Source organism: Oryzias melastigma, linkage group LG1 (genome assembly GCF_002922805.2).
Source record: "Oryzias melastigma strain HK-1 linkage group LG1, ASM292280v2, whole genome shotgun sequence".
Lineage (NCBI taxonomy): Eukaryota > Metazoa > Chordata > Actinopteri > Beloniformes > Adrianichthyidae > Oryzias > Oryzias melastigma.
In genome coordinates, this window is record NC_050512.1 from 895,516 (window position 1) to 910,417 (window position 14,902).

The 14,902-nt window shown below is 41.5% G+C and overlaps 1 protein-coding gene across 1 annotated transcript in view; it reads left to right on the forward strand.

Annotated features, from left to right (window-relative positions):
- The window catches only part of LOC112137623 (tudor domain-containing protein 7A), a gene marked incomplete at its 5' end in the record, with an annotated part of 30,077 nt that overhangs the window by 13,315 nt on the left and 1,860 nt on the right, over positions 1-14,902 (forward strand). Inside the window, 13 exon segments of the mRNA XM_024260040.2 lie at positions 2,288-2,411; positions 2,522-2,641; positions 2,905-2,939; positions 3,956-3,990; positions 4,218-4,388; positions 5,046-5,135; positions 5,283-5,417; positions 9,184-9,267; positions 9,355-9,489; positions 9,568-9,678; positions 10,080-10,233; positions 10,381-10,541; positions 14,315-14,508. Coding sequence (XP_024115808.1) covers positions 2,288-2,411; positions 2,522-2,641; positions 2,905-2,939; positions 3,956-3,990; positions 4,218-4,388; positions 5,046-5,135; positions 5,283-5,417; positions 9,184-9,267; positions 9,355-9,489; positions 9,568-9,678; positions 10,080-10,233; positions 10,381-10,541; positions 14,315-14,508 — 1,549 coding nt within the window.

Genomic DNA, 14,902 nt, shown 5'->3' on the forward strand with positions numbered 1-14,902 from the left:
GGAGGGAAACAAGAAAAGACTTGATTTTACTTTGTCTGAACGTTTGGAAGGATTCTTAAAAAAGAGTGAGGAAAAATTAATAAAATGGATAATTTAGAAGTTTAAAAAAATCTTTAATGATAATAAAGTTATTTTGAAGAGATATATGTTTAACTTGACCAAATGAACTAATGATACGGATGATATTTACAGCAGAAAGTTGTAGGGGGGTGAAAGAATAAATTCTTCATGGGGGGGTTAGAAAAAAAAATTGAAAAACACAGGACTAGAGGAAACTATTTTTATTCAGTTTCAAATGTCTGTATCAACTGTTCCTCCTTCATTTCTGAGCTGAGATTCTGCTCGCGAGCGCATCACTCATGCACGCGGAAGTAGTGGCACAACGACTTTTCTGCTTGTGGACGAGGAAAAAGCTCTCATGAGGGTCTGATTTGTCCACGTGGAATGTTTGATGCGTGCGCGGAGATGTCTCATTTTTGCGTAGAGTTTTGACATAAATAAAACTCCACATGTGTCTCCCATTCATTCTAAGAGAGACATCCATACGCAGCATCAGAAACACGCTTTTTGACAAGCGGCAGGCTGTGAATTTGTCTTGCGACGAAAGAGGGGCGGGGCACGGGAATCTCCTTCAGTGTGTAAGTACTTCCAGCGCTTCATGGCTCCTCCTCCGCCCAGCTGACTAGAGGAATAAATGAATGAGTGAGGAGGCAATGGACAGCCCGCCGATATCCCGCCTCCAGAGCCATCAGACACAACAGGGACGGCCGCTTGCTGCAGAAGTTCTCTGACGACACTGCGATCGTCGGTCTCATCAGGGACGACACCGACATGGAGTACAGAGGACTGACGTAGAACTTTGTGGACTGTTGTCAGCTAAACTACCTCCTGATCAACGCAGGGAAAACCAACGAGATGGCAAGTACCTGGGTGTTCACCTCAACAACAAACTTGACTGGACTCATACCACAGATGCACTGTACAGGAAGGGTCAGAGCTGGCTCTACCTCCTTAGGAGACCGCGGTCCTTTGGAGTGAGAGGGCCACTCCTGAAGACCTTCTACGACTCTGTGGTGTCATCAGTCATCCTGTACGGTGTGGTCTGCTGGAACAGCAGCATCACAGAGAGGGACAGGAAAAAGCTGGACAGTCATCAGGAAGTCCAGCTCTGTCGTGGGCTTCTCTCTGGACTCAGTGCGAGAGGTGGGTGACACGAAGATCCTGCAGAGGCTGACGTCAATGCTGGACAATGAGTCCCACCCCATGCAGGACACTCTGTCTGCTCTAGGGAGCAGCTTCAGTGGCAGGCTGCTCTACCCTCGGTGTGTGAAGGAGAGATTTAGGAGATCTTTCCTTCCTGCGGCTGTCAGACTATACAACCGACTATTCTGATCACCATGTGCAATATCCGTAACTCTGTACAACACAATTTATTACCTTTATTAACCTTAATTATTGACCACTTCATTGTGCAATAGCTGTATATACCTGTACATACCTACCTACACTTAACTGTGCAATAACTGTCAATATGCCATATATTACTGATTATTCTTTGTATATTGCATCTTACTGCTTAGCTCTTTATAATTTAAGGGTATCCCATCGTCTTAGCTCTTTATAATGTATATTTTATTTTTTATCCTCTCTCACCTATTTCTGTACCTGCGCTGTTGCATATAGCAATTTCCCCATTGTGGGACTAATAAAGGTTTTCTTAATCTTAATATACTGCACCGTGATTGGTTTGTTAGGCTCTGCACTCAACAACTGTCATTCATATCGATCTTGTGGGCTGCATTAACAGTACTCTTTCATATGAAGACGGGGGCCGCAGATGGCCCGCAGGCCGCAAGTTTGAGACCCCTGGTCTAAATGATCATGTTGTTGCTTTTTCTTTTCTTCATAGGAATTCTAAATGGATTTAATTAAAACATTAAAAAAGGACTTTCCTAGTTCAAATAGAGTAATGTACGATACAATAGGTCTCATTCTGTGTGCTTTTTATGTCTGGTTCCTGATCATTCAGTACCAAAGTGGATACAGACATGAGGACACATGAACACTTGAATTCAAACATTTGATTGTATGTTTATAAGCTGAACTAATATGGAAATGAATTTTAAATAGTGGATTACTGTGTTAAATCTCCTCTGCAGTTTCATGGGAGCACACAACTGTCAATAGAAAATGTGGTCTTTAGTAATTCTTTAATGAGCATGCATTGCTGCATTGTGACTCCAGGATCATTCAGCCGTTTATTTTTTTAATCTTTTGTTTCGACCAGCGATTCCGAGATTTTCTCTCAAGCAGCCGTCGTATCACCCATCTGCCGGTCGTCCTGGCACCTTCACGAAACCTACCGGACCTCACGATGGTTCCAGAAACTACAGCAACTCTGGATTTTACAAGTAGCCCTATTTTAGTGTCTCTTCTTTCTTTCGGGGTTTTTATAATTGCAAAGTAGAATGTAGCCTTTGGTAGTGTCACACAAAGGAGCACCTAATGTCTGTGATTTCAGACCGATGAAGCAAGAGACGAGGCCGTTCGCTGAGCTCCAGCACAGACGAGCAGCTGCTCCCCCCGCAGGGATGCAGCAGGCCACTCCCCCCGCAGGGATGCAGCAGGCCGCTCTCATCAGGTCAACCATTTATCATTGGGATGTGTAAATTACTTTTTTTTTTTTTAATAAACAAGGATGGGAAAAACTGTTAGGGGTTTATATAATGCTGAAGTTGTTAATTTGCTTATACATCTGTTTACATTCTTACAAATCAACTCCAATCAGATAAATATAAGTACTGAATTTTAATTTATTTGTTGTATATTCTATGTAGTTGACATGTTCAGATCTTTAAACTTTTGTCTGTTTTGGCAAAAAAATGTTTTGTTTTTTTTTTACAGAAAAGAGCCAGGCATGGAGAAGAAAAGGGATATAGGTATGAAAAGCTTGTTTGTTTTTAATCTTTGCAACTTCAAACACTTGTACACGTCTGATGTTGTAACAAAAATGAACATGCATGTCTTTTTGCAAAGAAATGACAGCAAACATTTCTAAATATTGTTGGAAAGTTACTTGTCATTTGCTAATATTTTTGAAATTGCTGAAGAAAACTAAAAGTGAAAAGTCAAACATCAATCAATATACTTTATTAATCCCACGAGGGGAAATTCATTGTTTTTCAGTCCAACCAAGAACACGACAGAGAGAAGTAAACAGACAGTTCAAGGTTCACTGCGGAAGCGTCGAATGAGCGGCGTCCCTTATTAGCATGGGAGTAGAAGGCCACGAGGGGGGGGGGTTAATGGGTGGCCAAAAAAAAAGGTCACATCTCAACACTGCGTACAATGTTCAGATACAAGCAAAAAAATACTCTATAACACAGAAGCACAACACATTCGAAGACGCAATAGATGAGGTTTGGTGGGTGGGATGGGGGGGGGGGGGACCTTTACAATAGTCCTTTAGCTGCTTCCAGGAGCACACATCCAGACTACGCTTGGGAGGGGAGGGAGATTGCAGGAATGCCGAGGTCAAGGAGGGATGAGCAGCAGTTATCGTCTCCACACACAGCTGGCTTTCACACTCTGTAGAAGCGGTATGTTTTGAGAGCCAAGGCAGCGCCATCGGCTAAGGGAGGGGATCCGATAAGATAGGATTGTTTCAGGCGCCAGCAGTTGTTTTTGTACTGCAGGCTGAGTCCTTCACCGGTCTGAGTCTTTGAGGGGAATTTCAAAATGGGCCGGAATGTGGGCAATTTAGGCCAGTCTCCCTTCAGTTCGGGCAGTAAGGTGCTCCAAGTTGACATCCATCTTCCGCACAAGTTCAAGGGTCGGGATCATTCTGCTCAGATGGGCAAGAGCGGCAGACTGCTTCTGTAGCTAATTTTATTTATGTATGGATAAAACAAATTGCATGAAAAAATAAAAGTTTGCTTCTGCTTTTTTGTTGCAGAATGTAAATCGGATTCAAGGCAGACTGAATGTCAGGTATAAACTGTCTTTTTTTCTTTTTTAGTTTTATACATCTATATCTTTTATTTGTGTTTTTTAAACATGGGTACCGTCAAAATATGTTTTTATTCTACCACATAAACACTCAGCTGTTCCTCCATGACTTTCTTTGTCAGTTTTTAAACTGTAAAATTGATTTTTTTCCCCTGGAATGTAAAGGCGTGGGACTACCAGCTCCAGCTGTGTCTCCTGTCTCTTTGCAGAGCTCTCCATACGTTGAAGCAGAAGTGCAGAACAAAATAAAACAGCTTCTCAAAAAGTACTGCTGCGGCCTGTGGATGTCCAAACTGTCAGGGGTCTACAAGGAAATGTTTCAACAGGAGCTTCATCCTCAAGTGCTGACAGACCTGCAGAAGTGGACTGACGTCTGCATTGTGAGTGTCACTATCTGTTTGTAGTTTCTGGGAGAAAATCTGTTCATTTGTGTACGTTAAAAACAATCTTGTTTCATGATGGTGCAACCAATGAAAATCTCAGGTTTCAGCAGTGCACTCAACTGATTAGGTTCTTTAAGTGTCAATTCCTCTGAGCGTGTCTCTGTGGTTCAACAACAGACCTATATTAGGCCTCTACTGTGATCTAAACCAATCAGAGACTGAGGAAAGCGTGAGCCCTCTCTCTGTAGACACGGATCTGATGCAGATCTTCAGGTTTATCTCCATACAGCCCATTAATGACAGTCACATCCAGTCCATTTACCGTAGGTAGGATTACCTGATCAGGTTGGGCATTTGGATAGCTGTATCTATCAGTTTGTGCTACTGAAGGAAATCTGTGGGAATTTCCCAGGAGGGGGGCTCAGATGAAGAGCACAGCAGCCTATCTGCTTATGCTCACTCACACTCAGCGAGTCTGCATAGAGGAGTATCATCTGCTCTGCATTTCTTAATGTAGGCACAGGCTGAGAAAAAACAATTTTTACATTTTCTGCAACAATGAAAATCATGAAGAATTGCTACATCCAAAGCTACATATTTTTGTCTTCTGGATCTGATGTTATTTTTTATTCTTTTTCTTTCTGACCTTCACAGGTGGAGAGAGCTACTTTTAAAAACCCACCCGACTTCCTGATTTATCCTCTTCTGGTTTCCCAGCTCAAGACCATGAACAACCCTCTGTTTGTGTGTTGACATGTTTGTTTACCAATGCATTTTCAATGATCTTTTGATCTCATTATTTGTTATTGTTTCTTGCATACAGCCGTCACATCAGTAATATCCTATTGGTGATCTCCAGTTATAGCTGAAAGTCGTGTGTTTTTCCTGAAGGTGAACGTTCTCTACCAGGATGTGTGCGTCTCAAACGTGTGTCCAGATGGTACTTTGTACTGCCAGCTGCCTTCTCCAGATTCGCTGAGGCTTGCAAAGATACTTGAAGAGATAAATGCTTCAGTCGTCTCTCAGGTAAAGGGATTTAGCTGTTGAGGCCTGTTACTCCAGAAGCTGGCTGACCCAGCTGCTGCATTATCTGAACAAGTTTGTTACCCTAAATGTCATGAATGAAGAAAACTTTGCATTCAGTTTGTGGAAATGCGAAAATTGCAGATTGAGGTTGTCTAGTCCTTTCCATATATTCCATCCCATCTTCTGGCTGAAACTCGTCTTTGTCCCAATCAGCTGCAGGACCCAGCAGACAGTGACACTTGCAGGACAGAAGCAAACCTTTCATTCAGACTTCTGCGGGGAAAAATATCAACTCTTTCTCAACATGGAAGTGTTGGTGCTCAGAAAAACTGCTCAGCTCAGTTTGAAACAAATAAAAGGGGAAAAGTCTGAATTTCTTTAAAGAGAAACTGGCACTTCATTTGTAACGATGAATCAGATGGCTGCATAGTGTTCTGTTTAATGTACATTTTCACCTTAGAGAGTTTCTGGTCCGATCTATGTTTATGTAATGGATAAGTTCACTTCTGGAAAGGGTTCCAGCAGAGGACAGTCAGTTTAGGGAATAGGGCTGTAACGAGTATCCGGGTGCTCAAATACTCGCGACATGCTCCTGAAAAGATGCAGAAGAGGGCAACATATTCACCATCTCTGAGCATGATGTGAGGAGGGAGTTCAGGAGAGTGAACATCAGGAAGGCAGCAGGACCAGATGGGATTACAGGAAAGATCCTGAAGACCTGCGCAGACCAGGTTGCTCCTGTGTTCACTGTGATCTTCAATCTCTCCCTGGAACAGTCTACAGCAGTGTTTCCCATCCCTGGTCCTCGGGGCACACAGTCCTGCATATTTTCCATGTTGCCCTGCTTATACACACCTGATTCAGCTCATCAAAAGGCTCTGCAGAAGCCTGACAATGACAGTCATCAAAGGCAGGTGTGTTTGAGAAGGGTTGGATTAAAAAAATGCCGGACAGTGTGCCCTGAGGACCAGGGTTGGGAAACACTGGTCTACAGTCCCAACATGCTTCAAACAGACCACCATTGTTCCTGTCCACAAGAAGCCGCAGCCAGCCTGCCCAAACGACTACCGCCAAGTGGCCCTGACCTCGGTGGTGATGAAGTGCTTTGAGAGGCTCATCAGAGACTTCATCACCTCGTCTCTCCCTGACACTCTGGACCCGCTACAGTTTGCATTCCCCCACACAATCAATGGGACACCTGTATAGAGAGTGGACACCTTTCAAGTACCTCTGTGTTCACATCAAGCAGGATCTCAAATGGACCTGTCATGTTAACACCCTGGTGAAGAAGGCCCGGCAGCGTCTTCACCACCTCAGGCGCCTAAAGGACTTCAAATTACCCCCAAAGGTACTGAGGACATTCTACACCTGCACCATAGAGAGTATCTTGACAGGAAGCACAGCCTGGTTTGGAAACACCACAAAAGAGGACAGGAAAGCTTTCCAAAGGGTGGTGCAATCATTTGAGCGCACCATCCGTACCAAGCTCCCTGACCTGCAGACCACCTAAAACAAGCGGTGCTGCACCAGAGCACACAGGATACGGAAAGACCGGAGGCATCCCCAACAACAGACTTTTCTCTCTGCTGAGGTCAGGGAAATGTTTCCATGCCCTGAAGGCCAACACAGAGAGGATGAGGAAGAGCTTCTTCCCGCAGGCCATTCGCCTCCTCAACCAGAAGTCCTAAACTGGTTTTCCTGGACCCCCCCCCCAAAAAAAAAATCACTCTGTTTTTACCTTTTGAACACACCGCAATGAACACACAGACCAGACACTTTAAACTTGTGGACTTGTGACTATTTAGTTTTATTTAATCTTACTTCTATATCTTATATTTTTATTGTAAATATCTTCTCATATTGAAACCGTCGGACAGTTGTGCAATACATTTCACTGCATATTATACTATGTATATGTATGTGACAAATACAAATTGAATTTGAAAATTAGAGTACAAATATTTGCGACCATTAATATCGCTGATTCACGATCTTTATAAATATAGTAGAGAGTATTTTACTACAATCAAAATATTATCTGGGGACGATGTATTTTTGCTCTGAGATGCAATTTCATGTTTGTTTCTAACTTTAAGAACTAAAACAAAGCCTGTGTTTACTTCCGGTGACAGCTGTACTGTCACCGGAAGTAAACACAGCTTCATGACGGTGAAGCTTCCGGTTTTCAAAATAAGAGTAAATAGAGCTTTTTTTTCATTTAAAAACTGAGACTGAAGTTCCGCTCACTGACATAACTTCTGAAAAAAGGAATTAGCTTTAACATTGGAGCTTTAGCTCCAGTGTTTACACTGTTTTGGTTATAATAACTCTTCAACATTTGATTAATTAACGAAACTCCAGCTTATTCTGAAGTGGAGAAACGCAACCTCGCACTGCTGAAAGGCAAATGTACTCAACATGAATCAGCTGATTCTGTCATGGAAATACAGGCTCTGCACTAATATGTAATGCTTAGAACGTAAAATGTTGAAGAACTTTGAGGACAAAAAACTGGACAACATTTTAGGCTTTGTTGTTAAATGATTCAAAACAGCAGTGATTTTTATCTTTTTAATGTTGTTTATGTTACTGCTGAACTAAACCAGGATGACCAAAAAAAGTTAAATATGCCAAACAAAATTTCTTTTTATCTAAATCTTTGTGGGTTTTTTAAATCAGTTTTGTTTTTCAGTTTCTGATCTCCTGTTCTAAATAAATGTATAAAAGGTGGTGATTTAATACAAATAATTTCAATTGTCATCCATCCAGTAAATAGACATACACATAGCAATAAACATTATAATAAAAAGTAAGAATCGTGGTTTGATTCGTGAACCGTTGAGCTTGATTCGTGAATTGAGTCAGAACGCCACCTAAGCAGCGATCCACAGCCCTATTAGGGAAGAGTTCTCAGCTTTTCTGCAGCTTCAGTCCCAGCAGGCAGGTAGAACACCTCCAACTTGTAGAGTGATGTAGGCAAACTAAAATATTGATATTGTAATATATTGTGATATTTAGTCCTGTGATTGATTCTCAATAGGTTCTCACCAAGTATTGATCTTTTATTTTTATTTGAAGAGACTGTATAACGTTATATTCATCATCCTTTGGTGAGGCGTTCCTTCAGACGTAGATAGACGTAGACGTACATTGCACCAATGTGTCTGGCAGCTACTTGAATTATTACATTTTTGTTCTGTTGTTGACAACAATTCTGCATTAAGTATTGTTACCACTGAATTTTACAGATAATTCCAATTCACTTGGTGTCAATGCTTGTTGAAGACATAGTGTTACTGATTTGCACAAAAGTGTCTTTTATTTGTTGCTCAAAATAAGACAAGTTGTTGTATTATGATTGTGTTCAAGCTAAAAAATAAATGGTGATATATTTTTACCTAAACAATGTGTTCTTTTATATAATGCAAGTTATTGCAGATTATTTTTTAACAAATTATCACAGTGCTGCAATATCATTGATATCATGAACCATGTATCGCATCATATAAGGTACCCAGAGTCTGGGTGTGTATATATATTTGTGGGTCAGAAATCCTTTTGTACTATATCCTTGATGTGAAAACGTAGTTTTGTTTTTTAAAGCTGCATCTCTGTTCTGTTTGTTGGTCCAACTTGAAGCAGTGAGGTGGAAACTCATCCATGTGAAAAGTGTCGTCACTAGATCTCCTTTTGTCATTCTTGGTTTTGAAGTGTTTTTAGTGCTGTTATATTATCTTCATTATACAATCAACGTTCAATTTTTCAGATGACAACAGCGTCTCTGGTTTCCAAACCTTTCATTGGGAAGTTCTGTTTGGCTCGGTTCAAGGAGAAGTGGGCCAGAGCAGAGGTAAAAGCTACCTCCTAAACATTTCTACAGATTTTTTGTCAAAGTTGTTTCTCTAACGTGAGCTTAACCTGCTGTGTTTGATCTCAGATCAGCAGAATGTTTGGTGAGCGAGTGATGGAGGTCCTCTTCATAGACTTTGCTGTGCCAGCAACCGTCAAACTTACCGACCTTCGGGAGGTTCCTCCTCAGTCTCTGAAGGAATGTGCTTTCATCCCACCTCAGGTCACTCCTCTATGTGATGCTGATAACAGCCTTGCTCCTCTGCTGGTCTAACAGTCCTGGTGAATGTGCTCTCCGTAGGCTGTGAAGTGTCGACTTGCAGACGTAGAAGCTCCCGGTGGAGATTGGAGCCCAGAGGCCATTGTGTGGTTGAAAGAGAAAGTTCTGGAAGCTGAATGCTGCAAAGTAAAGGTAACATTGTAAAAAAAAAAAACGTAAGTTAAAAAAATGTTGTACCTCAGTACAATGACGTCTGCATGCTCTTCTTTTTGGGAGAATATGTTTATAAGCTTGCTTTTGTTAACATTATTAAAGGACTGGTCTTCTAATGAACGCTCAGATTGATTAGTTGAGCTGTCGACTCCAGTTGGATAAAGTTTGGGTAAAGCATGTTGGGTTTGTGCTCTGTTCTTTAAGTCCTAAGAAAAATATGAGGCTGCAGATGACTGAAATCACAAAAAATGACTTTAAAGAAGCAGAAAGTCTTGTCTGGTGTTGGTTTGACTATGTAATCAGAGATTTTCTGTAAGGGTCTGGGTTGCCATGACTGAACAGCAACCCCTCTAACCACCAATGATACTGCGGTCATTCAGATTCTGAAGTTGGATGAATCCAAAGGTGACAGAGTGGCCCATATCCATCTGTTTGTTGGTGGAGACGGTCCCCAGAACAGCATCAACCTTCAGCTGGTTCAGTCCAAGTTGTTGCAGAGAGCCCCGAGCAGCCGTGGAAGCCTCATAGATGCCGGTACGTGAAACTCCTCCCGCTGTACTAGTGCCGTTCAGCTCAGAGCTCCGCCCACCACTAGTTCTGTCTTCTTTAACACCCACTTTTTGAGAATGCTAACCAGATTGATTTGCTTCTCTCATTTTACTGTTTCTGCACTTCTTTTAGCCCTAGACGTTTCTTGGACTTTACCTGTCCTGAAACGGACTTTCAGTGACCCGACCCTGAATTGCTCTGTGGACCCGTCACTGCAGTCAAGTCACAAGTATGCCCTCACCATAATGACCCCGAAGCCACTGGCGTTGCCCGCTCCACTGGAACTCCCAGAGGTAATCGAATTCTTTCCTTAAAGACCCACTTCAATGAGAATGCTGTGTGCTTGTGACATGTTCTTGTAGCATTATTCTCAGAGTAGAGGACCTACATGCAGTAATTTAGGATTCAAAATATTTCTTAATTGTGTGGTTGCTTTACTAAGTATTCACACTATAGCTCCTTTCCAAACGTTTTCAGCACGTAAAAACTCAATCACACTTTCAGTGATTTCATCAAAACATTCAGCTCGTTCAGGACATTACTGCTTGTATTTTTGCCATTTATAAACTCAATAGTTTTTGAAATAGTCTTCAAATGTCAAAAATTTAAAGTAGATTAGCAACAAGCCTTTAAAAATATATATGGGCTATGTTTTCATCTTTAGAGTAATTTAAAAAAAAAATTGAGTTTTGCTAATATTTTGGCAACATGCTAACGTGTTTGGCTAATTTGTTATCTACTGAGGTTTTTATAGACTAATTTAGAGTTCAGCTTCTATGTTTGACTAATTTAGTTTACTGAGGAATTTTAGGCAATTCTGGAGTTTAGCTAGTATTTAAGCAACAAGCTAGCTTTTTGTTTTTTAGCTAATTTGACATCTATTAAGGTTTTTTGGGCTAAGTTTAGCTCATATTTAAGAAACACACTAAATATTTTTGCAAAATTAGCATTTATTAGGGATTAAGTGTTTTTAGTACAACATTTTCAGACATTTAGGTCAACTACAAAGGTCGTTTCCAGTCTTTTAGCAAGTTTAATATTTTGCAAATGGCTTTTGCATTTTCAGTAAATCCCTTCAGCAATTAAAGTAAATTGCATCACCATTTTCCAGCAAAAAGCTTCAGCATCTTTAGCAACTACTTTCAGCAAAAGGCATTGACTCTAGCATTATCGCAGGTAATGCAACTATTCTAGTGCAAATTGTGTTGGATCAGAAAACCAGATGCTCAGACAAATGATGCAGCTGATGGAATGGGCGGGGCAGCATCTCTTCTCCACTCCACGCCACCATTCTGCTGCTTGTGAGCGACTAGATCCGTGTAGTTCTTCATTTTTCTCGTCTGAGCTGGCCTCTGGCTCAAAACTTTATGACTGATTGATCCAATATCGCTAATGCTAGCTTGAGGCTAGAGGCTGGTGTGTGAGCACAAACGGAGTTCTCAGGGGAGGGGTAGCTCTGCACCAACAGTAATAATAATAATAATAATACATTTTATTTAAAGCGCCTTTCATGTCACCCAAGGACACTGTACATGATAAAACAGAATAAATAGACATAAAAACAGAGCACAATAAAATTATATTTAAAAAATAAATAAATAAATAAGTCAGCAAGAATACACAGAAAATCAAAGTGAGAAGGCAGATTTAAACAGGTGAGTTTTTAGATGGGATTTGAAAATTGGTAGGGAGACAATATTGCGGAGTTCAGGTGGGAGAGAGTTCCAGAGTTTGGGAGCCGACCGACTGAAGGCTCGGCTCCCCATAGTGACCATGCGCGCAGGAGGTACAGAGAGCTGGAGAGCAGAAGATGACCGGAGAGAACGACAGGGGGAGTACATTTGGAGGAGATCAGAGAGGTAAGGAGGTGCCAGGTTATGGAGGGCTTTAAAGGTCAGAAGGAGGAGTTTGAACTGAATTCTGGATGTAATTGGGAGCCAGTGCAATTGGTGGAGGACAGGGGTGATGTGGTCATAGGTTGAAGTCCTGGAGATTATACGGGCAGCTGAATTCCGGACCAGTTGTAATTTATTGAGGGTTTTGTTAGGGAGACCATAGAGGAGGGAATTACAATAATCGAGGCGGGAGGTGACCAAACTGTGAACCAAAATAGAACCGGAGTGGACCGTAAGAGAGGGGCGGAGACGATTTATGTTGCACAGGTGGAAATAGGCAGCTCGGGTAACGTTATTGATGTGGTTATGAAATGATAGTGAGCTGTCGAGGATGACACCCAGACTCTTTACCTGAGGAGAGGAGGACACAGAAGCTGAATCTACAGGGATTGTGATACTTGGCACTTTAGAGAGGGTGGATTTAGAGCCTACAAGAAGTATTTCAGTTTTGTCGCTATTGAGTTTAAGAAAGTTTGACGTGAACCAGTTTTTTATTTCAGAAAGACAGGAGGAGAGGGACGGGGGTGGAAGAGAGGAATTAGGTTTACTGGACAGATAGAGCTGGGTGTCATCTGCAAAACAATGAAAATCAATATTGAATTTACGAAAAATATTTCCAAGGGGTAGGAGGTAAGTAATGAAGAGGAGGGGGCCGAGGACGGAACCTTGGGGAACACCGGTGGAAACTGATGATGACTGAGATCGAAATGATTTAAGCTGGATGAACTGAGTGCGGTCTGAGAAGTAAGACTGAAACCAGCGGAGGGGGGTGGAGGTAATTCCGAGAGAAGAAAGTCTATGGAGGAGGATGGAATGGGATATTGTATCAAAGGCTGCACTCAGGTCAAGGAGGATGAGGATGGTGATGAGTCCAGAATCAGCTGCAAGGAGGAGGTCATGTGTGATTTTTTATGAGAGCCGTTTCTGTGCTGTGAGAGGGGTGGAAACCGGATTGAAAGGGTTCAAAGAGGTTATTTTGCATTAGATGGGAGTTAAGTTGAGAGGCAACAATTTTTCCAAGGATTTTGGAGATAAATGGCAAGTTAGAAATTGGACGGTAGTTGCTAAGAATATTAGAATCAGTACTGGGTTTTTTCAAAATTGGTTTGACAGCAGCCGTTTTGAGAAATGAAGGAACAATACCAGTCGTTAATGAAGAGTGAATAATGGCACAGATAAACGGAAGAAGAGAGGAGAGACATGACTTGACCAGGGACGTTGGGAGAGGATCGAGCTGGCATGTAGAGAGCTTTGACTTTTGGATGAGGGAAGAGATTTCACTGGGATCGGGCAGCTGGAAAGTAGAAAATGAATGGGAGACAGAGAAGGAATCTGGGGAAATGGGAGAAGGGGGAGGGAAGTGAAGGTGCTGATGTATAGTTTGTATTTTATGGTCAAAAAATGCCAGAAAGGAGTTACAGGTGTCATTGGAGTAAAAATGAACAGTGAACAATCCGTCCACAACCCAGTATTGTATTTCTAATGAGCTAGTGCCCATTGACATAAAAATAAAATAAAAAAATTATAAAGGCATTTGATTTTGGCTAAAAACCACAAACCTCTGAAAAATGTGAAAAAGGTCAGTTTGGTAAATATTTTATCTCTTTGAACTTTTACACTTACTTTTTACCAGGTTACACTGATTCATGATCAAAAATGACAACTTATTAAAAGATCACTGGGAACGATTTTATAAAAGAAAAAATAAATGGTTGGAGTTGAACTTTAAGGGCCTTCACATCAAATGATTAGGTGTTGGCTGTAAGGGACTATCATACAACATCAGCAGGACTCTCTGAGCCTTCTTAAGAACCTCCACAGGTTGAGGGAAATACCCTTGAAGCCGACAGTGTTCTGATTCTTGTTCTGTTGGACTGAAGAGGTGTTGCTACGCAGTAACCGAGCAAGACCAAAACCATTAAGTTCAAATCATCCGGACACACCAAACATCACTAGAAGTCAGGGGTCATACATGTGTTTTGTTAGTCTTTGGAACTTCTCTGAAGGTTCTTAGAACAAACAGCAGATAACTGTATATAAAGATCATTTTGTGTGGATTTTTTCTCTTCTTATGATGCAATTCATCTTTGACTGGTCATTTCAACTGTTATCTGGACTTGAATGTCAATTAAAACGTTGTCAGTCAGATTAATGTTTTTTCTTGTCTCCAGCCGGGTCAGAACATGGACGTGTTTGTGGTCGTGGCGTGCCATCCAGGTTACTTTGTGATGCAGCCGTGGCGAGACATGGACAAGCTGGAGAGTCTGATGTGGAGGATGTTTATCTACTACAGTCAGAAGGAGGAGTCCAGCACACTCATGAACGTTCAGAAAGGAGACGTGTGTGCTGCCAAAATAAACCAGCAGTGAGTGGAAAACATGCTCTAAAGTTTCAAAATAAAAGCATCGGTAACTAAGGATGTAACGATTCTTTGTGAATTGGTTAAAAATCGATTAAACTCGTCAACGTGTTCATCGGTGCAGAAAGTTTAAAAACCAGTTTGTCTTGGTCTTTGCATAAATTTAGAAATGCAGAGCTGATGATATTTCTCCATGCAGGCTCACTGTGTGTGTGTGTGTGAGTGTGTGTGTGCAGCAGACTGGCTGTGTGTTCTTCATCTGTTTCCCTCCTGAGAAATTCCTGCAGCTCCTTCAGATTTAAAGTTTCTCATAAATCATTCCCTCCAGGATTTCTGGATGTTACGATCACAACTATTAACACAAATTCAATCAAAGCTGAGATTTATTCCTCACCCTAAA